At 38.9% G+C, this 23,801-nt stretch overlaps 1 protein-coding gene across 3 annotated transcripts in view; it reads right to left on the bottom strand.

Moving 5' to 3' along the window:
• ADAMTS6 (ADAM metallopeptidase with thrombospondin type 1 motif 6) overlaps nucleotides 1–23,801 on the bottom strand; it is a 146,197-nt gene that overhangs the window by 88,570 nt on the left and 33,826 nt on the right. For 2 of the 3 annotated variants that reach the window (XM_070743273.1, XM_070743274.1), the window contains exons 2-7: nucleotides 18,832–19,174; nucleotides 17,551–17,918; nucleotides 10,274–10,442; nucleotides 4,957–5,174; nucleotides 1,375–1,458; nucleotides 675–820 (exon numbers count right to left, since the gene is read on the bottom strand). In XM_070743273.1, coding sequence (XP_070599374.1) covers nucleotides 675–820; nucleotides 1,375–1,458; nucleotides 4,957–5,174; nucleotides 10,274–10,442; nucleotides 17,551–17,918; nucleotides 18,832–18,928 — 1,082 coding nt within the window. In that variant the 5' untranslated portion in view covers nucleotides 18,929–19,174. The remainder of the gene's footprint in view (nucleotides 1–674; nucleotides 821–1,374; nucleotides 1,459–4,956; nucleotides 5,175–10,273; nucleotides 10,443–17,550; nucleotides 17,919–18,831; nucleotides 19,175–23,801) is intronic. The other variant, XM_070743275.1, reaches the window with a different exon arrangement.

Here is a 23,801-nt window from a genome sequence, read left to right as displayed (position 1 = left end):
AGTTCAAGAACTAAAGACCAAGGTCTTATTTCCCTCAACAGTCAACCATAAGCCATGTATACAAAGCAAAAGCTATCTTCTATTGATATACTCCAGATCTAAAACTTGTTTGATAGATATATCTATAAGATTATTCCAAAAATCAAAACTACAAAAAAGAATTCACATCTTTCAGAATTCCATGAACAAGAACTTATTAGGGTACTGCTCTTGATTTGATCTAAAATAAAGTCTAAAATAATTTTAACCATTAAATATACAATAATATTATTTCATTTCATATGCAGTAGGCTTTATACTTCATCTATTACTGACAAAAATGTATGATCTATTATTGAATATTATATTATGTCAATAAAAGCAATATTTTCATCTTAGAAACATAGAAGATTGATGGCAGTAAAAGACCTGATGGTCCATCTAGTCTGCCCTTATACTATTTCCTGTATTTTATCTTAGGATGGATATATTTGTATCCCAGGCATGTTTAAATTCAGTTACTGTGGATTTACGAACCACATCTGCTGGAAGTTTGTTCCAAGCATCTACTACTCTTTCAGTAAAATAATGAAAGAGTAATTGATGTAATCACTACAAATACTTATACTTTAGTATTTTTAAAAAACACAGATAAATGAGAAACAGAAAAGAGAAAAAAAATCAGTGCATCATACCTAGTAATAAGGACTGCATTATCATGGTGGGCAATTCCATTTTCTGGAATGGTGTTTCCATCACTTTGGTGAGAGAGAATGGATTTCTGCCACTTACAGAAGCTATCAAGGGACTTGTCTGCATGGTGATTTATCTCCAAGTTTGGCTGCAATACAACATGCATACCAGAAATGTTCCAAACAAGTTACTAGGGTCAGCGGTTAAGACTTCTGAAGTCTAAATATGATCTGTAATTAGAAGCAGTGATTTCTAGGAATAATTTCTTCTTGCCAATTTTTATCTCTGTTAAATCTGCCCTAGAGTATGTTTTGTGCATGCATCTTAAAGATATAATTTCAAACTTCAAATTGATTTTGCCAAAAGTAAGGATTATAGAGTTAGTCCAATATTTATCTTTTCCTCCCTTACAGCAAGTACTGTTATGCAGAGGAAAGTGCTTTTTAGAAGGTTTTTACACGTTATGACAACATTTTAGAATTCCAATTTTTCACTTATGTTATTTTCATGATGTTCAATTGAACTAATATTCAATTATTTAAATAATACTTTCCTAATCTCTCCAAATTCAAAATAATAATGCAGATGACTCTTGGTAATTATAAAAGTTTACCATTAAAGATTTTTTCCAAACAATATTTAGACATATTTTATTACATTTAATTTGTATTACTTATATTTTAGATATCTGAACTTGCTTACCTGATCTTCTGTGAGGACAATTAAACGAGTTACTATAATATTCACAACGTTTCCTAGGCTGGAATCACGGTAAAGTTTGGCAACCTGACCTCCAGAAAAGAAGAAAAGACATAAAGTCAGACAAATAAAAACCTGTTAATTTTGAAATGTGTGTCATGAATCTTTTAGTGGTTTTTTTAAAATATATTTTTATTATATTATAATGTGTACGTAATAAAGTATATTATTTGGTTATAGTGATATTTATTCAGTATTAAGTGTAGATTATTAACACTCTAAGAATTAGGTAATTTAAATCTTGAAAAATAAGTTGAAAAGTTTATATTAATATTAATTATGGTACTACCGCTAAAATGTTACGTTTCGTTTTGAGAAATTTTTTTCAGACAGCGTTCTATTTTACTTTTACAAGAAAAAGATAAATTTGGTTACAATACTTATGTTTCAATCACCTCCCGTACAGGTTTGTTTGTTTATTTGTTCATTCATTCATTCATTCATTCAATTTTTATGCCACCCATCTCCTCAGACTCAGGGTGGCTTACAACATGTTAGCAACAGCACTTTTTAACAGAGCCAGCATATTAATATTTCCGAAACCGCCTGCTGCCGCACGAATCCCAGCGACCGATTAGGTCCCACAGAGTGGGCCTTCTCCGGGTCCCGTCAACTAAACAATGTTGGTTGGCGGGCCCCAGGGGAAGAGCCTTCTCTGTGGCAGCCCCGACCCTCTGGAACCAACTCCCCCCAGAGATTAGAACTGCCCCTACTCTCCTTGCCTTTCGTGAGCTCCTTAAGACCCACCTTTGTCCTTAGGCATGGGGGAACTGAGACATCTCCCCCAGGCATATACAATTTATGAATGGTATGTCTGTATGTATGTTTGTTTAGAAAATGGGGTTTTTTAAATATTTTTAAACTGTAATTTAGATTTGTTGTAAATTGTTTCACTTTGTTGTGAGCCGCCCCGAGTTTGCGAAGAGGGGCGGCATACAAATCTAAATAATAAATAAATAATAAATAAATATTGCCCCCACAAACCGGGTCCTCATTTTACCCACCTCGGAAGGATGGAAGGTTGAGTCCACCTTGAGCCATTCATGAGATTTGAACCGCTGACCTACAGATCTACAGTCAGCTTCAGTGGGCTGCCGTACAGCACTCTACCTGCTGCGCCACCCCGGCTCTGATACTATTAGTATAATGTGCTCTTTATCTGGCTGTCCTTGAAAAAACAACTAATGTAAAATGGGCCTAAATTTCTCACATTTGCTTTGTTTATAATTGATGACTTAACAATTGATATCTACATACTGTATTCTAAACATAAATTTATCCTTACATGAAAGAATTTATGGAGGATTAGGCGGATGTGGGTTACAGGAATCCCCTCTAAAATTCTTTGCAATATACATCTGAACAATTAAAAGTTACCAACCCAGAAAAAGAAATGCAATACTGAGAAAATCAACTGAAACTGAACCATCACACAATTTAATTTTTAAATAACTACTTTTAAAACATGCCTGAAAGTAGTTTTACTTTATAAAAGACCATGAAGGAGCAGAAGCACTAGCTCGGAGGTTCAAGCAGAATTGGGCAGGTGAAACAATTTATACAGAGGCACAAGAGATAGTTGGCATCTGTGCAATTTATTTAGTCCTCTCCAAAGAAACAGGACTAAGACTATTGCCCTCCCAACTACCTAGAGTGAAGTACCCTGTCCAAATGATACAAACTGACTGATGATGTGGTTCCATGTAAAGAAAAGAAGCATCTATTATTAATAGAAGAAGCAAATGTATTATTTATTTATTTATTTATTTACTTATTTATTTTATTAGATTTCTATGCTGTCCTTCTCGAGGTGACTCAGGGCTGCGTGCAACATTAAATGTAACAATATGTAAGAAATCTAATAACTATAAAAATATGAAAATTTACTAAACATTTTAAAAGACACACATTCACCCAATCCAATCATATCTCGTATTGGCTGGAGACAATCGCATCAGTCACGGCCCCCATGCCTGCCGGCAAAGGTAGCTTTTTATAACTTTACGAAAGACCAGGAGGGAGGGGGCGGTATCTATATCCAGAGGGAGTTCGTTCCAGAGGGCCGGGGCCACCACAGAGAAGGCTCTTCCCCTAAGCCCCACCAGTTGACATTGTCACATTAATTGTGTGGAAGCTTTTGCTATTGGAAAATTATATGCTAGTGTGGTGATTACAGCCCAGTGATGGCAAACTTATGGCATGCGTGCCAAAAGTGGCATGCGGAGCCATATCTGCCCGCACACGAGTCGTTTCCTAGCTCAGCTCCGGTTGCATGTGCATGCCAACCAGCTGATTTTCAGTTCACGCGGAGGTTCTGGGAGGACATTTCCAGCCTCCAGAGGACCTCTGGGAGGGTGGGAGAAGCCTCTGGAGCCTGGGGACTGCGAAAAATGGGCCTACCAGGCCCACTGGAAGTCGGAAAAGGGGTGGTTTCTGGCCTTCAGAGGGCCTCAGCAGGGAACACCGTTTTCACCTTCCCCAGGTATTAAAATATGGGTGTGGGCACTCACATGTGCATGATAGCACACGCACACATATTTTCGGCACTCGAGGGGGAAAAAATTTGCCATCACTATTATAGCCTATTAACTGAACTGGTTATTTGGTGGTGGTGGGATAGCAATAAGGACAATCCTTTGTAACTTGGTCCTCTAATTAACAGATATTGCCCTATGCACAGAACTAAAATATCACTGAGAGACAGTTGGCTCTAGTGGTTATTGTGCTGGCCTAAGGAACCAGGAGATTATGACTTCTAATCTCACCTTGGGCCATAAAAAACTAGCTTTGTGACTTTGGGCCGGTCACTTTTTTTCAGGACGTCCCATCTCATAGGGTTGTTGTTATGGGAAAAATAGGAGAAGGGGGGAGTATTAGATATGTTCACCACCTTGAGTTTTATAAACAATATTAAAGACAGGATATAAATTCAAATCAATCAAAATCAATCGATAAAATAAAAATTGCCTAAAAAATACAGGTAGCTCTTCACTTAAGACTGTAATGAAGCCTACTCATTACATCTGTAAGTTGTGATAGTTATAAACAGGGTTAGCTGTGTGACTCAATTGTATGAGCTTTGTTGAGTGGTTGCTAAATAAAAGCAAAAGTCTGGTCATTAAGCCAAAGAATGGTAACTTCAAACAGTCACTAAGTGGCCAGTTGTAAGTCGAGGACTACTTTTATTGTATCTGAGAGATCCTTGGTGCTCTCTTAGTTTGCTTGTTTTCTTGCAGAGATTTCATTACCCTAACTAGACAACATCATCAGTGCTAGTGCACTGATTGTTTATTGCATCTAAAAAACTGCATTTGGTGCATTGCTAGCACATAATTGGTTCATATATTATAGACATTTTCCAAAAAAGTAAATAATATATTTCACTGACAACTGGGATACCTTCATATAAAAAAGTACCTGAAAAATAACATCTTTACTAGTATAATCTTATATTTTAATTTTAATAACATTACAACCTGTAATGTTAAAATAAATTACAGAAATATGTAGAGGGATAAAACTTACAATATTCATAACGCTCAAAATATAATGTTCAATATCTTTGCGTCCATGGTATCCCACCATCATTTTGTCTGCTACTACCAGCGTCTCCACAAAACGTTCAGTGCTTATTGATCTCTTCAATCGGCGATGATTATTCAAAGTCTGATTAACTGGCAGAAGAGTTGGAAAAGCAACAGTATTGTTCAAACACCAAGGTTTACCGCTTCCTGTGAGTTCTTCTAGGAATAAAAATAATTTGTGGCATGACTAACTGCTCTTTTAATATATATTTATATATTATGCACAAATATATGTGTGTGTGTTTTTAAATTATTTTGTTCCAATTTCTTGAACAAAATTTTTAGCATTTAGCATGATATTTTATTTAGCATAGGAAAAAATTAAAAATTAAACCATAACACAAATTATACAAATTAGACATTTAAAAATTTTAAAACACTGAATACTCTGATTGGTATAAAAGAATAAATATAAATGGTGATGGTGCAATTTTAGAATGTTAACTCTGCTCACAGCCAAGAGTTTGATCCTGGCTGACTCAAGTTTGACTCGGCCTTCCATCCTTCTAAGTTCAGTAAAATGAGGACCCAGATAGTTGGGGGTGACATGCTGACATTTGTAAACTGCCCACCACTTCCACAGCCTGGTTCCCAAAGGACTATGGGCCAAGGACTAGGGATCCCTGCGGTAATGCACTATGGATGGTAGGCATACTGGTGCACATATGCACACACCTATATATTCACATAGATATTATTAGAATATATATTCACATAGACATTCACATGGATTTTATTTATGCCCCTATATATTCCCATAGATATTTAAATATGAATCCTTTGGGAGTGGGCAGCATACAAATCCAAATAAATAAATAAATAAATAAATAAATAAATACATACATACATACATACATACATACATACATACATACATACATACATACAACTTTCATATTTGGAAACCTAAATTTTGGATACCTGTGTTGGGCTGAAATTTTGAATGTTTCCAATGTTTTTGAAATACAGTGATCCCCCGGGTATCGCGACCCCGATCATTGCGAACGGGCTAAATCGCGATTTTTAAACCCGGAAGTCAAAACACCATCTGCGCATGCGCGCCCTTTTTTTTATGGCCACGCATGCGTAGATGGCGCCGGGCAGATCAGCTGCTGGGCGGCTTCCCTGGGTCTTCCCCCTCTTGCTGGCGGGAGGGCGAAGCCCCCCCCAGCACCCACTCGCCCGCCGTTCGCCCGGCCACCCGCCGTTCGCCCGCCCTTCACCCGGCCACCCGCCGTTCGCCGCTCGCCCGCCCTTCGCCCGCCCTTCGCCCGCCCGCCGTTCGCCCGCCCTTCGCGCGGCCACCCGCCGTTTGCCCGGCTCGCCTGCCCTTCGCCCGGCTCGCCCGCCCTTCGCCCGGGTTGGGGGCTCGGGGGTTGCTGGAAAGCCCCCCCAGGCCGGCTCCGATCTTTTAAAACAGGCGCGCGGCTTCTCCGCTGACTCCCAAAGCGGGGAAGTTCGCCAGGAGTCAGCGGAGAAGCGGCGCGCCTGTTTTAAAATGATCGGAGCCGGCCTGGGGGATCGGAGCCGGCCTGGGGGGGCTTTCCCTCCCGAAGTCAAAGGCGAACTTCAGGACTCAGTTGGGAAGCCGCGCGGCTGTTTTAAAACGTCGCCGCCGGCATGTCCCGAAGCCAAACGAACCCGGGTGGCCGGGCGAGCAGCGAGCGAACGGCGGGTGGACGGGCGAAGGGCGGGCGAGCGGCGGGTGCAGCAGCAGCGAGGAGTTTGCGTGGGCGGCGGGGAAACCCCAATCTTCGGCTCCTCGCTGCGGCGGCGGAAGTAAAAACACCATCTGCGCATGCGCAGATGGTGTTTTTACTTCCGCAGCGCTACTTCGCGCAAAACTGATCATTGCGAGGGGTCCTGGAACGGAACCCTCGCAATGATCGGGGGATCACTGTATTTGTCAAAACATAGATTCTTACCTTAACTTGCAAATCTAATTTGATCATATTAATCTATTGGTTATATTCAATCGAATCTTTTACAATATAATGTTGCTTTGATTTATACCAAACATAAAAATATAAGTATTAGTTTAAAAAATAATTATCTGTATTTACACAGAATATTAAAAAATCAGTATTTACAAGGTGTGCACACACACATATATATCTGCATATATACAGTTTAAATATACACACATTGTTTACTATATTTATCACAGCATTTGTTCAACTATCAGCACGTTAATTACTCTATCAGGATATCAATACTATAAACATTTCTATTAATGAAAATGCTTTCATTTCATGAATATGGGTGTCAAACTTGCTGCGTCATGATGCCATTACGTTTCTCCCTCCAAAGAACTGCAGTGGGCGTGGCCTGCATGTGATGCATCCAGCCCACAGGCCACCTGTTTGACACTCCTGCTTTAGAAGCTATAAAATAGTTTTGTACCTTTTCAAAAACATCTGGTACATTTTTTAAAAATTAAACATATTGATTCTATTTTTATTTCTTTAATAATTAGTTAAATTTATATGTTGCCCATCTCATTGCCATAGCAACTCTGGATAGTTTACAATATAATAAAAAGGTGAAAAAGTATTTTAAAAATATCTAAAATTAAGAGGATTAAATAAAAAAATAATACACCAAGACAATGGGCATCATGGAAGTAGGGATCTTCTCTCTACTCCCGACATAGCACACCCCTATCAGGGCCCCAGGCCCACCAGCAGAATCAGGTTTTAAGGCTCTTCTGGAGACCAGTAATGTAAGAATGAACTTCACTTCTAGTGAAAGAATATTTCAAAGGATAAGGGCCACAGCAAAAAAGATTTTTCTCCTCAATCTCTCCAACTGAAATTCTTTGGCACATGGAATCCAAAATTAAGTCTTTTTCACTGAAATGAGTGGTATGAGCTTGTCTCATTGAGATGAGATGGCTCCAGAGATACCCTGGCTCCTTGTCATAAAGGGTTTTAAAGGTAATGATCAACATTATGAATTGGAATTTGAAGCAAACTGATAACCAGTGCAGCTCACACAACAGTGGTGTGACTTTCAAAACTAACAAAAAGCCCATATGTTCTGTAACAGTTGTAGCTTTGGAATACTCTTCAACGGTAGGCCCATTATTTCAGTAATTCATCCAAGAGGATTAAGTAATAAGTGACTGTGTGCTGGGCCTCATGAGCCAGGATTCTATCAATATTTAACAACATGTAAGAACATAAACATATTTTTTCACGTTTTTTTCTTAAGACGCACATAAAAGAATGAATAAATGTATAGAAACAAGATTAAAAAAAATTAAATCCTCTCAAAGCCAAGACTTGCAATATGTACATTTAAATTTCACAATAAAAGAATCAAAATCAATTGAAAAACTAATAAAATAAATAAAGCCATAGAGAAAATTATAATATTCATTTTGAATTGGAAAGCATATACCTGTGGAGATCTTAATCTGGTTCTGATAAGAAAGGCTTTGATTGAGAAACTTGTAAATAGATTTACAGTTTGAAATGATAAGGAATTTCCTATTCATAACTGCATAGAGCTTTCTATTTGATAATACAGTGGTACCTCGGTACTCGAACGCTTCCTTTCTCGTACATTTCGGATAACGAACAAAATTTTCGGCAAAAATTTGCTTCGGTATCTGAACAAAAATTCGGATACCGAACAGCCACAGAAAATTTTGTTTATTATCCGAAATGAGGGGACGGGGTGAGAAGGAATGGGAGTCGGAATCCGACACGCCCATTCTGGCCGCCCACTAAACAGCCTCCCAGTCGTGCTCCAAGCTGTAGGGAGTGGGGGGGGGCTGCAATACCGACAGTTTCGGGGGGCTCCTTTCCTCAGTGGTTCGTCTTCCCTTTAAGCAGTTACACCAACTTTCTCTTTCCCGAGAGTAGCGACGGCAGCAGAGGCTTTCCTCAGAGCAGCAGCAGCGCCGGGAACGTGAGATGAGAAAGGGAAGCCTTTGCCCTTGACTCGTGCGCTGCCCCCATTGATAAAGTGACTCCTTGGCTCTCCTCCTCCTCCTCCCCCACCCTCAAGAAAGGCGAGGATTAGAATCCAGCCCTTTCGTCTCCCTCCGCCCCCCACTCGCAGCCTCGGCATTTCTCCCCCCTCCTACTTCGCCCCCAAATGAGGGGGCGTGAGGCGTTTTATTGGCTGCCGCTATTAGCGCGCCATCGAACAAAAGCGGCTCCTTTTAATCCCCGAGTCTTTAGTGATTTCTTCTCCCGTCGCCCCCCGGTTCCCTCCCTTCCCTCCCCCACCTCTTTTTTTTCTTTCGTTCCTCGCCTTTCCGAAGGTCTTCCTTTCCCCTCCGGGCTCCCCTCGGCCGGCCACCGGGAGGAAAGAGTGTGAACGCCCCGCTCCGCAGCTCTGCTCAAGCTTGCAGCAGCAGCGCCAGGAACGTGAGATGAGAAAGGGAAGCCTCTGACGTTCCCGGCGTTGCTGCTGCTCTAAGGAAAGCCTCTGCTGCCGTCGCTACTCTCGGGAAAGAGAAAGTTGGTGTAACTGCTTAAAGGAAAGGAGCCCCCCCGAAACTGACGGTATTGCAGCCGCCCCACCCTTCCTACACCCTTCCGCTCCAAGCTGTAGGGAGTGGGAGGGCGGCTGCAATACCGTCAGTTTCGGGGGGGCTCCTTTCCTTTAAGCAGTTACACCAACTTTCTCTTTCCCGAGAGTAGCGACGGCAGCAGAGGCTTTCCTTAGAGCAGCAGCAACGCCGGGAACGTCAGAGGCTTCCCTTTCTCATCTCACGTTCCCGGCGCTGCTGCTGCTCTAAGGAAAGCCTCTGCTGCAGTCGCTACTCTCGGGAAAGAGAAAGTTGGTGTAACTGCTTAAAGGAAAGACGAACCACTAAGGAGCCCCCCCAAAAAACTGCCCCCACCCTAACTACAGCTTGGAGTGCTTAGACCTCATATCTTTATCCCATAGGAAATAAAGGAAATAGGGGCTGGAAACCAATTAAACCCATTTCCATTATTTCCTATGGGATAAATTAATTCGGTACTCGACCAAATCGGTTCTCGACCACACTTTTGGAACGGATTATGGTCGAATACCGAGGTACCACTGTAATTTACAGTAGCTGCTTTAATAGAAGCTAAACAGATGGCAGTATTTTGGAGTTTTGCTCTTAGGGTCCATGATATTCTTGAAAAAATAGTACCAATAACAAACTATAACAAAATATACAATTGTATTTTTCTTTGAATGAAAAATTAAAATAGCTAGGTATTTTTTCACATTTGGTAATGAAATTATTACTGGAATTCTGACCTATTTACCTGAAATATCACAATGGGTATGATCATAGAAGAACTGGTGATAAAGTGAAGATTTTTTATAAATTACATGTGGATGGCCAACTTCAAAATGAAAATTATCAGACTGTTCACTTGTGTTCCTTAGGGGTTCAATAAAATATTCTTCATCTTCTGTAGCAATTATACCATGCTTAAGGAAAAAAGAAAAGATGTAACTAAAACTTATCTAAAATATATAAAACATTTATTTTAATATATATAATTAAGTCTCCCAGTTAAGTTAATTTTTTTAATTTCAATAAAATATTTCAATATGAAAGCAAGTATATAAAATTTATATATATAAGTGCAAAACTATGCATGCATAATTAACATTCAATTTGAATATTCATACATATCTTCCATAGACATATTCCCCTATAAGGAAGAGTTGTGCATTTCCACCAGTTTAGACATCCAATTTTATATAATACACAGTTTTCAATCTTGTACAGGCATGGCAACAATTTAAATATGAACTGTGAAAACATAAAAAAAAAAAAAACCTACCCCAAACCTTTCTTGAAATCATTGTCATCCTTAATAATTAGAGCCAAAGAAAATATCAACATTCAGATATTATAATGCAGTGATGGTGAACCTATGGCACACGTGCTATAGGTGGCACACAGAACAATATCTGAGGCATGCAAGGCATTGCACTATGTCAGCTCCAGCGTGCAGGCACACACTGGGGGGCTGGGGTTTGGCCTTCTTTTTTCAGCTGTTTTTGCTCTCTCCAGGCTTCAGGAAAACCTCCTGAACCCTCAGGCCGTTTTTTGCCATCAACAGGCTTCAGGAGGCTTTCAGGAGAAGAGTGAAAAACAGCCTAAGGGGCCTAACCAGAAAGCTTCAGTAAAGCCTGTGCTCATGCGTACTGGGGGCAGCATGGTGGGGAATTGTGCATGCATGGGGGGCAGTGTGGGTGTTGTGTGCAAGCATGGGAGGATGGGAGTGGCATGCACACACACTTTCTTTTGGCACCCAAGCCTAAAAAGGTTTGCCATCTCTGTTATAATGGCATATACTGTACATCAGTGGTGCCTTTTTATCATTGCGTGCTGAAAGCACATGTGCCTGCGCATGTATGTGCGCACACACATAATTCAATGCGTGGGAAACCTCCCCTACACACCACACGTGGGATCCATGCTCCACTGCACATCCCAACCCCCGCTCCGTGCATGCAACCCCTGAACTTTCCCCACCCATCCATTGCACATGACCCCCTGATCCCCCTACCCCATGCATGCACACATGACCTCTTATGTGACCCTCACCCCCATACATGCATGCGCTTTCTCCGCACTCCCCCATACACATGACCTTCCTGACCTCTGTGGTCTCTGCATTAATGTGTGATTCCCCATGCCCCCCACCCGCCACACATACATGGGCAACCCCCTGCCCCCCCCATGCATGCACACACATCTCCCGCATGCTGGGGGCCCTGCATGCATGGCAGAGACCCAAAAATCAGCTGGCCAGTGAGATATATACACATATGTGCAGCAGAGCTGAGCTGGAGTGATGGCTCACATGCCATCAGAGAGGGCGCTGCATGCCACCTCTGGCACTCATGCCATGGGTTCGCCATCACGGCTATAGATCATTTACTATAATATATCATAAAAGATTAAGTCTCCAAATTAAATTCGTCTAAGTGCCTTAATGGATACATGCAATGGAAGTGTTTTGCCATTATTTTCTTCCAATATGTTTTCCAAATTCTCATATTAGCTTATATTTTAGCATTGTCCCATCAAAATACACAGGTTTGACCATGTTTAACTTTCAAAATTAGATAATGCCAGTCAGTGAACATCACTATATTAAGATTGAATTGCATTTATAATACATTTATGAGATACTGTAAATATTTGAATTACAAATGTATTCAAGGCAATGTATTAAAAGAAAAATATATTGTTTTGATCTAATACCATCTAATCAACAGCCACCAAAATTATTCATGTTATTTACATTGCTTACAGAAACTGTTTAAATTCCAACCACCACTGCTGCACAAACCAGCACATCATCAAAACAGAGATGTAATCTTCAATTTCTACAATAAAGTGGTAATTAATTTATGTTCAGTTTTGACTGTTACTGTTTGAGTGTTATAACACAGGGAGAATGTTCACTGATAAACAAAGAACATAAAAGTTACAGGAAAATCATGAGGGCCATGACTTGAGTCCAGACTTTTGATGTAGAAATGAAAAGTAGAAAATATTTTGTTCAATAATATATTTCAATGGTATTCTGTTTCGATTAAGCCATAGGACTAACAAGTGCAGAAAACATTAAGAGTTACTGCACCAAAAATATTAACCTCCCTGAAAGACACATGAATACTATATTAAAAAACATCACTAGATTAAAATTGTATTTTTTTTTTAAAGGAATAAAAACTTTACAACATAAGGAAAGTACAGTACTTCTGCATTTGACAAAGGAAAATACTGAAAGAACTGAAAACTATGAGTATAAACAATCCTAGTTGTTTCTTTTGGCAATAATATATATTTTATGCTGAATAATTAATCATCTGAATTTTTAACCAATCTTATCCTTCAAAATATAATAATCTTGTATTCTGTTGTTCATTTTGTCTCTTTTGTTAATGTATTTTTACTTGATGTTCCAATCCTATTCTGCAAGCTGCCTCAAATTATGGCATACAAATTGATAAATGAAACAAATAAAAATCAATCCATGTTGCACCTTTAGTAACCAGTTCCTAGTCCTTTTGTGAATGCTAAATGAAGACTGACTGTATAATAATTCACAGCCTCTGATAAAAGGAGTTGCCTCTTTCTCTCAGCACCACAACTTCCACCAATTCATGAGAGAGGGAGAAGGCGTGGCCTAAAATAAAGATTCTCTTATACCCCTGAGAAATCCTGTTTATTTAAAGAGAAATTCCTCTTTTTTCTCTCTCCTTAGCTTTTCCTAATTCATACAGAGAATGATTAACATTCGTTGAAGGGAAAAGTTACAGCTAAATTAGCACTCTTTAATTGAATATGTTTATGCACTAAGATATGGGGCTTTAAAATAAATTCATCCAATCTACTCAGATAGATAGAAAAATAAATCCTATCTAGACAGACGTTTATTTATTCTATTAGAATAATTAATTGTGTACTGACAGTTAACATTAGTATAGAACAGCTGCCCTGTACAACTAAGCACACTGAGACCTGCTCTGGATAAAAATTCATCATGAACTACAGTTTATAGGTTAAGTGTGAAATCATTGTAATAAATCTGTTTTACCTCACAGAAATGTCAGCAGGCAAGTGAGATAATTTATATTGTGCCAAAATCAGGGATGATAATAAGGTCTGAAGAGAAATTAGCCTCATTTTCTTAACAGTTAAGAGGATGTAGAAAATACAAATATCATGCACTAAAATTTTACTGAAAAGACTGTGATGTCTTAAGTCTGTGTTTCTCAACTGTAAAAATTTTATGAACTGTAGGCCTCAACTGCCGGCATTCTCCAGTCAGTAAGCTTACCAGGGGAATTCTGGGAATTGAAGTCCACACCTCTGAAGAACTTGACAAACATCATTAATTAAACTGCATGTTCCAGTAATGTTAATGGGATCCAAGAATGACTATTTAGAGCAGGGTCTCCAATCTTGGAACTTTAAGACTTGTGGACTTCAACTCCCAGAGTTCCTCAGCCAACTGGGAGTTGAAGTCCACAAGTCTTAAAGTTGCTTAAGTTGGAGACCCTTGATTTAGAGAATAACAGTATGTCCTAAAATCAAAATAGACGAACATACATTTTACATTCACCTTTTCTAAAAACAAGGAAAGCGTTTATTTATTTGTTTGTTTGTTTGTTTGTTTATTTCCCACCTTTATTATTTTTACAAACAATTCAAGATGGCAAATATATTCAATATTCCTTCTTCCCCTTTATTTTCCCCACAACAACAACCCTGTGAGGGGTTTGGTCTGAGAGAGAATAACTGCTCCAAAGTGTCCCAGTTGGTTTTCAAGACAAAGGCAGGCCCGGAATCCAGAATTTCCTAGTTTCCAGCCTGGAATTTTAATTACTAGACCAAAACATTTCACTATTTAAAAGACATCAGATTATCTATTTCTCTTTTATTTAACTTCTTGAATGCATTGAGCATTAGGAAGATTCTTCAGGCTAATGTAATTGTTGCTTTTAGAAATAATTCAGGAAAAACTTAATAAAGCTGCAACTATGCTGATCAGTGTTGCAAAATAATAAGGGTCAATGAAAACCAGAGAGAAACCTAATTCTAATATTTTGAAATAACAATGAGTAATTTTATTTGTAGAAAAATTATGAAAGTTTAAGAGACTTATATGCAAACCAGCCATGATTGTCTCATGTTATGGATGGTACTTAGATTTACTACAGTAATAAGCAGTGTGTCATTCTCCAAACATGGTGCTCTTTTACCATTTTCTAACCAAGTGCTTTACAGTTATTTTTAGGTTTGAATTATAGTACAACTGTACAAGTCTATTTCCATATAAGACTCACTCCTGAAATAACACAGAATTGTGACAGCAAATTATCACTTACAAAAAATACAGCTTATCCTAGGATTATCCCTTTGGCTGTGATTTATTACCACTAATACTGAAAAAAGTTATTTTCCTTCCCAGTTTTCATCTTCGTAGCCAAAGAGTTGTGCCAACAGATTTGCTAGTATTAGGAAATTGCATTGTGCAGTTCATAAGAGGAATTTATACTACTTTCTCCATAAAAAGATTTTGTCCAATAAAAACATCTGTAAAATTATACAGATGTTGCCAATGTGATATAGGCATTTCAGATGTTTTTCATGGAACATCTGGCCACATCAGCAGGAAGTCAAAGTTGATCCATATAGGAAAGACCTACTGAAAACAATGAAAGTAATGTAATCATGACTATAGCCGCCCCGAGTCTGCGGAGAGGGGCGGCATACAAATCTAATAAATAATAATAATAATAATAATAATAATAATAATAATAATAATAATAATAATAATAATAATATAACACACCAGAAATGTATGAAAATTGTATCTAAATTCTTACTACAAGCAAACTATTTAGTTACAGCAGATGTTTTATTTGTATAGCATTTCAAATTGCTAGGGAGTCCTAAGAGAGTCTCTACACAAATTAAAGGAAAGGAATAATAGCATAGCCAGTTTGAAATGTGCATTCATACATACATACAAACATACATACAATCGCCACATAAAACTATATATTGAATTTTCAATGTTTCTATATAAATATGATTTAAGACATGATATGTACTCAATATATTCTAAAATTAGATAAAGAGAACCCAATTAAACAAATAAGTTGAAAGTATTATGTTGGTTCATTGATTTACTTATGAAAGTATGGTCACTAATTTATTCAATACACATTCATTTGATAGTCATTCATTCCTGATTATCTCTTCTTGTTTACAATGGACATTTGTTCAATACCCCATTCCCAGTGCATTCAACTTACTTTTCTGTCTCCCGTTAATAACTATTCTTAATATACATAGCCATTTTTGTTATTTTTGATAAATATTCATTCATTGCAACCATTTATTGCCAACTATTTTTCTACCAGCATTTACAATTTTAACCTCTCTCAAAAGGCAATTGCATGTGGGTGTTAAGTACAGTGGTACCTCAAGATACGAACCCCTCGTCTTACGAACAACTCGTGATACGAACCCGGGGTTCAGCAAAATTTTGCCTCTTCTTACGAACTTTTTTCGAGTTACGAACCTGCGTTCGGAGACAGCTGGGAAGCCGCGCGGCTGTTTTAAAAGGTAACAGCCGGGCGGCGGGGCTTCCCAGAAGCCTCCCGAACGCCGGTTCGTATCTCGAACAAAGTTCGTAAGAAGAGGCAAAATTTGGCTGAACCCCGGGTTCCGTTCGGGAGGTTCCTGGCAAGCCCCCCAGGCCGGCTGCGACCTTTTAAAACACCCACGCCGCTTCGCAGCTGTCTCCTGAAGCCGAACGCGGAAGTTCGGCTTTGCCGTTCGGCTTCAGGAGACAGCTGCGAAGCAGCGCGGCTCTTTTAAAAGGTCGCAGCCGGCCTGGGGGGCTTGCCAGCACCCCCCCGAACCCGGGTTCGGGGTTCGGGGGGTGCTGGCAAGCCCCCCAGGCCGGCTGCGACCTTTTAAAACACCCGCGCCGCTTCGTAGCTGTCTCCCGAAGCCGAACGCGGAAGTTCGGCTTTAGCGTTCGGCTTCAGGAGACAGCTACGAAGCGGCGCGGGTGTTTTAAAAGGTCGCAGCTGGCCTGGGGGGCTTGCCAGCACCCCCCCAAACCCCGAACCCGGGTTCGGGGGGTGCTGGCAAGCCCCCTAGGCCGGCTGTCACCTTTTAAAACAGCCGGAAAGCCGTTTTTTGCGGGGGGGGGGGTTTGGTTGCACGGATTAATTGACTTTACATTGTTTCCTATGGGAAACAATGTTTCGTCTTACGAACTTTTCGTCTTACGAACCTCTTCCTTGCACCAATTAAGTTCGTATCATGAGGTATTACTGTATATTCTTACTTACTCTAGTTTTTTGCATTTTTATATAATTTGAAAGTGTTCACTCCAAAACCTATCGCACCTAGTTCTTGGTCTTTGAGATATTAATTTTAATTTCGATGAACATCCTCATATACCCTGCTAAAATTTGCTATCACGTACTCAGCCAACAATGAGTATGCATTCAAAGAATATTTACATTCTGAACCTACAAAACCTCTCTTTATCACAAGTATTATCGATATAGTTATTGATAAATATGTTAAACAACCAACAGGACATCATACATCATTAATTTAATCCCTATTCAATGTTGTTCAACCAAGCGTTTAAAAGTTAATTTATTGCATAAGATTAAACAAATAATTTAAAGTTATCACAAAAACCTAAGTTACAAAAAACAAAGCAAAATAGGTTTCGTCATTTTGCCCACCTGATTCAATAGAGTTCACATGATTATTGCCCACCACACAAATAATAATCAGAAAGTTTTATACAAGTATCAGTGAGAGAAAGATAAAATATGGGGGGAGAGTAACATTAGATAAAATAATAATTTTACTTGCAAATGCTTCACTAAAACCTTAAACTGATACAAATATTCTTAACTTTTTTTCGGTACCACAATGATGTTAAAATACAGTATGAGTATGGACACAGAGTTGGTCTTTCTGCAAAATTAAACAATTCAGTATATTGACAATTACATAATTTGCACTTACCAGACCATTGCAGTTGCTTATTGCTACTTTCGATGTTCCATGCTGGCCACGTAAATATCCTGTATAGTGACAGTTGTCTAAAAAATCATGCTTCCATTGAGGTCCATCTTTACCCCAATATTCTACTGTGAAGTGTTTGGAGACCAAATCTGTGTTGAGACTTAAGTTTAAATGAAAGTGCTTGCCATAGGCAGAAAGTTTAAAAAATAATTTAGAAACTGCCAGTTCTTGGTTATAAAATTCAGTACTCCTCTTCTTTCTTCCGCTGGGTTTAGTATTTTTCACAGTAAAACTGAGGAAGGCTCCATTATGGTCAACCCTGATTGGGATTGTTAGTTGATAGTGTTCAAGATAAGACAGGAATTCCTCTTTCAATCACATGGTAAACCAATCCAAGAAACAGGCATAAAAAAGAAAAAAATATAAAAGGATACCAAAAGGAATAATACATTATTTACATGTTATGATATCCAAGCAACTTTAGTTTAAGAATCAACATTTCTTTACGAAAATATTACCTAGTAATATTTTTTTAAAAAATCTGTTTATCTATTGCATATTTGCTAAGATTTGCATATTTTGTTGTCTATAAAAATAATTTGCATAAAAATAATTTGGTTAATAATAAAGGCCAATCAAATATCAAAAAATTCCACTGATTTCAAACAATTAGAAATATAAATAATGTCCCAGTTAATGCTATATTTTAGTCATTAAAATAAAGTACACAATTGTATATAATCCTTGTGTAATTCTCCATGTCACAAAGGATTTTAAAATAAACTGCAGTAGAATTAGATATTTGCAGGTTTTCATATGATCTATACATCTATTCAGGTTAACTAGGGAGTAAACATACAAACAAGCTTACTTATAATGCAGAAAGGATCTTTAATGATCATACTGCTGTAGGATCCTTAGAGCTGTAAACTAATCACACTTCAATAAGCAAAGAAAAATCAAAGAAAAATCAAATGTTTTAAGGCATGTTTTAGACTATAATATTACTTCAATTACTTAGGAAATAAGTAATTTATTATTACACAACAAACTAAAAATACTGATTTTCCCCCCTAAGTTTTAAATGTTATTTAGATGCCCTGAGATAAAAATAACTAAAATCTCAATTCATTTAAATTTTCTCTCACAATTAATATATTAATTTTTTTAAATGATTTGTATATATAAACATTCAAAAGTAAATTGGGGTATACTAAAAAAAAAGCAATTCAGGATTAAATATGGGTCAAGAGACATTAGCTTAAAATGTTTGATCCCTACCTTGAGAATTATATGAAAGCCTGGTGTCACCGGGATATTCTGATAATACCATAATTAAGCTCGAAATCCAGGTCAACGTCTTCCAAAAAATTTCCATAATTTAGAAGATGTAGGTTACCTATGTGCTATAGCTTTAACTCCACTCCAGAACTGCACCATAACCAAAAAAATATTATATTTCTTCTGCTACTTCTTGTTCCACTTCTTGATAGATATTTTGAAATAACATAGTTTCTTTCCTATATTTGCAGGCATTTTCAGTCAAAAAGGAAATATAAAAATTATTCCTTCATATTGCAGTGAGGCATTAGAATGAATAGTCAACAAATGTCCATTTCTTTACCTGAAAAGCACAAACAACATTAAAAATCATTCACAGTATCCTAATCACTGCATTATTAATATTCTTAACTGGAAAAGGTCTGCAGCATTTTCTGCTGAATTTTGTTTATATTAATTTTAATAGTTACATAGAAACATAGAAGATTGACGGCAGAAAAAGACCTCATGGTCCATCTAGTCTGCCCTTATACTATTTTGTATATTTTATCTTAGGATAGATATATGTTTATCCCAGGCATGTTTAAATTCAGTTACTGTGGATTTACCAACCACGTCTGCTGGAAGTTTGTTCCAAGGATCTACTACTCTTTCAGTAAGTCTTTCCTGGTAAGTTTTATGCTTAAGACCTTAAGTTGAGTTCAATATAAAATTTCAAATTCTTCAGAGTTACAACCCAAAAGACCCTGACTAAGCATTTCCAGAAAATATGTTCCAATCTGTTTATAACTGTGTGCCAACCAATTTGTAGTTGTTAGCATTATAAAGTTTAGTATGATTGTCCTACTGTATATCTTAATAGCAATAGCATTTAGATTTATATACCGCTTCACAGTGCTTTTGCAGCCCTCTTTAAGTGGTTTGCAGTCAGCATATTGCCCCCAACAATCTGGGTCCTCATTTTACCCACCTCCAAAGGATGGAAGGCTGGGTCAACCTTGAGCCTGGTGAAATTCAATCTGCCAAATTGCAGTCAGCCGGCAGTCAGCAGAAGTATCTTGCAATACTGCATTCTAACCACTTGCCACTGCAGCTGATGTTTAGTTCCTGATGTTTGATGACATTGAACAGGAATTCTATGCCACCAAATTTCCAGTATAGTTATCAACCAATTCAATTCTTGTTCTTAGATACTGTATTAGATTTATTATAACAGCTTTGAGAGTCAAAAGAATCTTCATTGTCAAATAGCATTTAAAAGTGTTGGAACTTTCCCTACGTTCAAACTGAAGAGTTTGAAAACTTTCACAATGAAGGGAAATTTCACTCAGATTCAGATGCATAATTTATTATCTATATAAATTACATTTCCCCCATAAGATTACCTTCACCTTTTCAGATATCATTTTGGTCATTAAAAATGATTATTTATTTATACATTTTTAAAATCACTGTTCCAAGAGGCAGTGTTCCCTCTAAGGCGCGCAGTGCGCTGGTTTTTCGCACTCAGCATGGGAATTTTAAATTCATTGTCACTCCTCCCAATCAACATCTTACAGGTGAAGGGTGAGCATGACTCCTCACTGGAGAGAAAAAAAGCCTTTATAATAGTTCACTCCTACATGAGGATAACCCAATCACTGGGAGTAAGTTAATGTAGATTTGGAGAAAGTTCAGCAGAACGCGATCTGTCTGCAGTTATTCTGCCTACATTCACTAGACTTTCCAGGGTTCCAGATATAAAGTCAGGTATTTTTTACTATTCACATTGAGCTTCAACAGATTCCTCACCAAAGGTATCATTGTAAGCAACCTTGCTCTAGAATAATGCTGCAGATTCCTTGCTTGGAAAAACATGTAATATCCAGAAGAGTCCAGGCTGTTGGAAGTCTAATGAACAAGTGAAGAAACCATTGGCTTGGTATGGCTTGGCATGGCTTACCAGGCCAAGTCAGGCCAGAGCTCAACAAATCATTATGTGAAATATTTCGGAGAACTGAGTAGGCTTTAAGAAAAAGTACACTTATTTTTGCTTGAAGTATGTCCATGACAAGATGTTTTAAATACAAGTAAAATGACAGACCTCATTCTATAAATATCATTCAATATTTATACCTTTATTAATTAGATCAGGACTGTCAAACTACTAGCCCATGGGCCAGATGTATCACATGCTGGCCTATCCTATCCCGGTTTAGCCAAGGGGGGAAATGTCCTGATACATCACGTGCCACCACCATGATGATGTAAATTTGACACCTCTGATTAGATTTATTTGCCAACATTTCTGTAGGTGCTTAAGGAAGCATAGTATTCGTTTCCATTTTTTTTCTCACTAAAAGTAATCTTAAAGTTGAGCTACAAATGCGGGATTCCTGATAATTTCCCAGGGATCTTGTATGGGTGAGAGTGAACTTGAATTTGGATCTTCTTGGTCATAATCAAGTAACCTAGCCACTGTATTATATCATTTCTCATATTAAAAGTAATCATTGTACTATGTTCTGAAAAACCATCCCACCTTGTCTCCAGCCTAGGAAAGTTGTATTTTATATTGTTTACATATATTCCAAAACCAGGGTATTCCACTTTTCCATTTAGAGTATACATAAATTTCAAATGGTTTCAGCAATGGAGAGCAGCACTTTCTGATCTTAACAGCATTTAATGCTGTTATACAATCATTATTTTGCATATTTTTTTCATTCAAATATATGTTGACATTTAGCAAGAGAAAAAAGCTATTTAGTTTTATTTCAAATTATATAGCCACAAATATTATCAAAAATAACACACGTCAAATTTGTATACTTGCAATATCAAGTACATATTTAACATGTTTAAGGAGCTGGCTTCGTTATAAATTGTTGGCCCTTTTATAGAAAATGAAAGCTGTAAAACAAAAATTGCAAAATAACAATCGTCAAAATTGTATTTTTGTTTTGTTTCTTTTAAAATTCTGGTTTCCAAGTATTTTATGCTAATACACAACAGCTGTCTCAAACTTGAGAATGTGCAGCTACTTGTAGTCAAAACAAAGCAAGGAAAATGTTAAATTAATATTTTAACAGAAACTCATGGTTTCAAATCAGACAATGTCAGAAACAATATATTTATTCTGAAGCAGTCTGTCTGTGTACAGGGTGTTTTGAATTATAAACAATTATCCAGCTTTTTAAACTCCTAAGCATGTCTTTTCATAAATCAGTCTATCCTTCCTTCCTTCTTTCCTTCCTTCCTTTTCCTTCCTTCCTCCCTCTCTCCCTCTTTCTTCACAGATTATCTTACATGTCCTAACTATGAGTATGTTTTATGGTGAAATGTGAGAAGGACCGTTGAACTTACCTGAACGGTCTTCTCGATGCACTGCGAGGAGAGTCCAACGTGGGTGATACTTCAGCCTGATTGGTTAGGAACTGAGTTAAATTAGAATATTAATTAGCTCCACCCTGTAGACCCTCCCTTGTAGGTCAGTCAATAAAAACGAAGGAGTAGTGAAATCAACAGAACTTTATTAACTTAACTAGAACTGTAACTGAGCCCCTGGGCCCCAAGGTCGGGTTGGGTTTGGACTCTCCTCGCAGTGCATCGAGAAGACAGTTCAGGTAAATTCAACGGTCCTTCTCCAATGCACTGCTGCGGAGAGTCCAACGTGGGATATGCCCAAGACTAAGACAACAGGGTGGGAGACGGCTGGACCAGGGGCGCATGTGACCCACACATCCTCTGTAATAGCCTACGGCCAAAGGCCGCTTCTGCAGATACAAATGAGTCCAGCTTGTAATGTCTAATAAACGTGTCCGGAGTGGCCCACGTTGCTGCTCGGCAGATGTCTTCCAGAGGCGCCTGGGTGACCCACGCCGCTGAAGTTGCGGCGCTCCTCGTGGAGTGTGCCGTAATGTTGCCTGGTGCAGTCCTTCCTTGGGAAGTGTATGCTGTAGCGATGCATGATGTTATCCAGCGACTAAGCGTTGTCGGAGATACTCTGGTCCCCTGTGTAGGAAGTCCAAAGGATACAAACAAGGCTTCCGTCTTTCGGAACGGAGCCGTCCGCCGGATGTAGATCTTGACGGCCCTGCGTACGTCCAGTTTATGCCAGCGCAGTTCGAGCGGATGACTCCCCTGTGCGCAGAAATCCGGAATGATGATGTCATTAGACCTATGAAACAGGGTATTTACCTTCGGTAAGAATGTCGGGTCAAGCCGTAGGACCACCCGATTTTGGTGAAAGATGCATAAGTCCGATCTCACCGACAGGGCCGCCAGCTCGGACACCCTTCTAGCTGATGTGACAGCCACTAAAAAGGCTGTTTTAAGTGACAGCAGTCGAAAAGAAATGGTGCGTAGTGGCTCAAACGGTGGAGCGGTTAACGCTTTTAGCACTAGTGGAAGATCCCATGAGGGGAATCTGTGCACCGCTTGCGGGCGGAGATTTGATGCTCCCCTTAGGAAGTCTCTCACCCATGGGTGATGAGAGATGGATCTCCAGTTGTCTAGCTTAATCAGTGTGGAGATGGCTGCTACTTGTCTTCGTAAGGTGTTAGGGGCAAGCCCCTTGTCCAGTCCAGATTGTAAGAATGACAAAATGTGTTGTATCGATGCAGATTGTGGCTCCACCTCTTGGTTTGCGCAGAATTGATGGAAAGCTGCCCAGATGGCCTGGTAGATCCTGGTGGTGGACAGTCTGCAGGCCGCTTGGATGGTAGAAATTACCTCCTGTGATAGTGATGCCGCCCTCATTCTGTCCCCCTCAAGTGCCATGTGGCAAGCTGCCACCAGTGGGGGTCTGGATGGTACACTGACCCCTGGCTGAGGGAGACCAGATTGAGCGGAATCCGCCAGGGTGGTGATATTGATAGGTCCATTAGGTCCACGAACCACGGGCGGCGAGGCCAGTATGGTGCTATGAACAGGACCTCGGCCCCCTCTTTGATTAATTTGGCGATTGTCTTGTGTATCAGACATATCGG

This window comes from Erythrolamprus reginae, chromosome 2 (assembly GCF_031021105.1).
Source record: "Erythrolamprus reginae isolate rEryReg1 chromosome 2, rEryReg1.hap1, whole genome shotgun sequence".
NCBI classification, from domain to species: domain Eukaryota; kingdom Metazoa; phylum Chordata; class Lepidosauria; order Squamata; family Dipsadidae; genus Erythrolamprus; species Erythrolamprus reginae.
The sequence above is the reverse complement of the archived record's forward strand: the minus strand, read 5'-3'. Positions and strand labels throughout refer to the sequence as shown.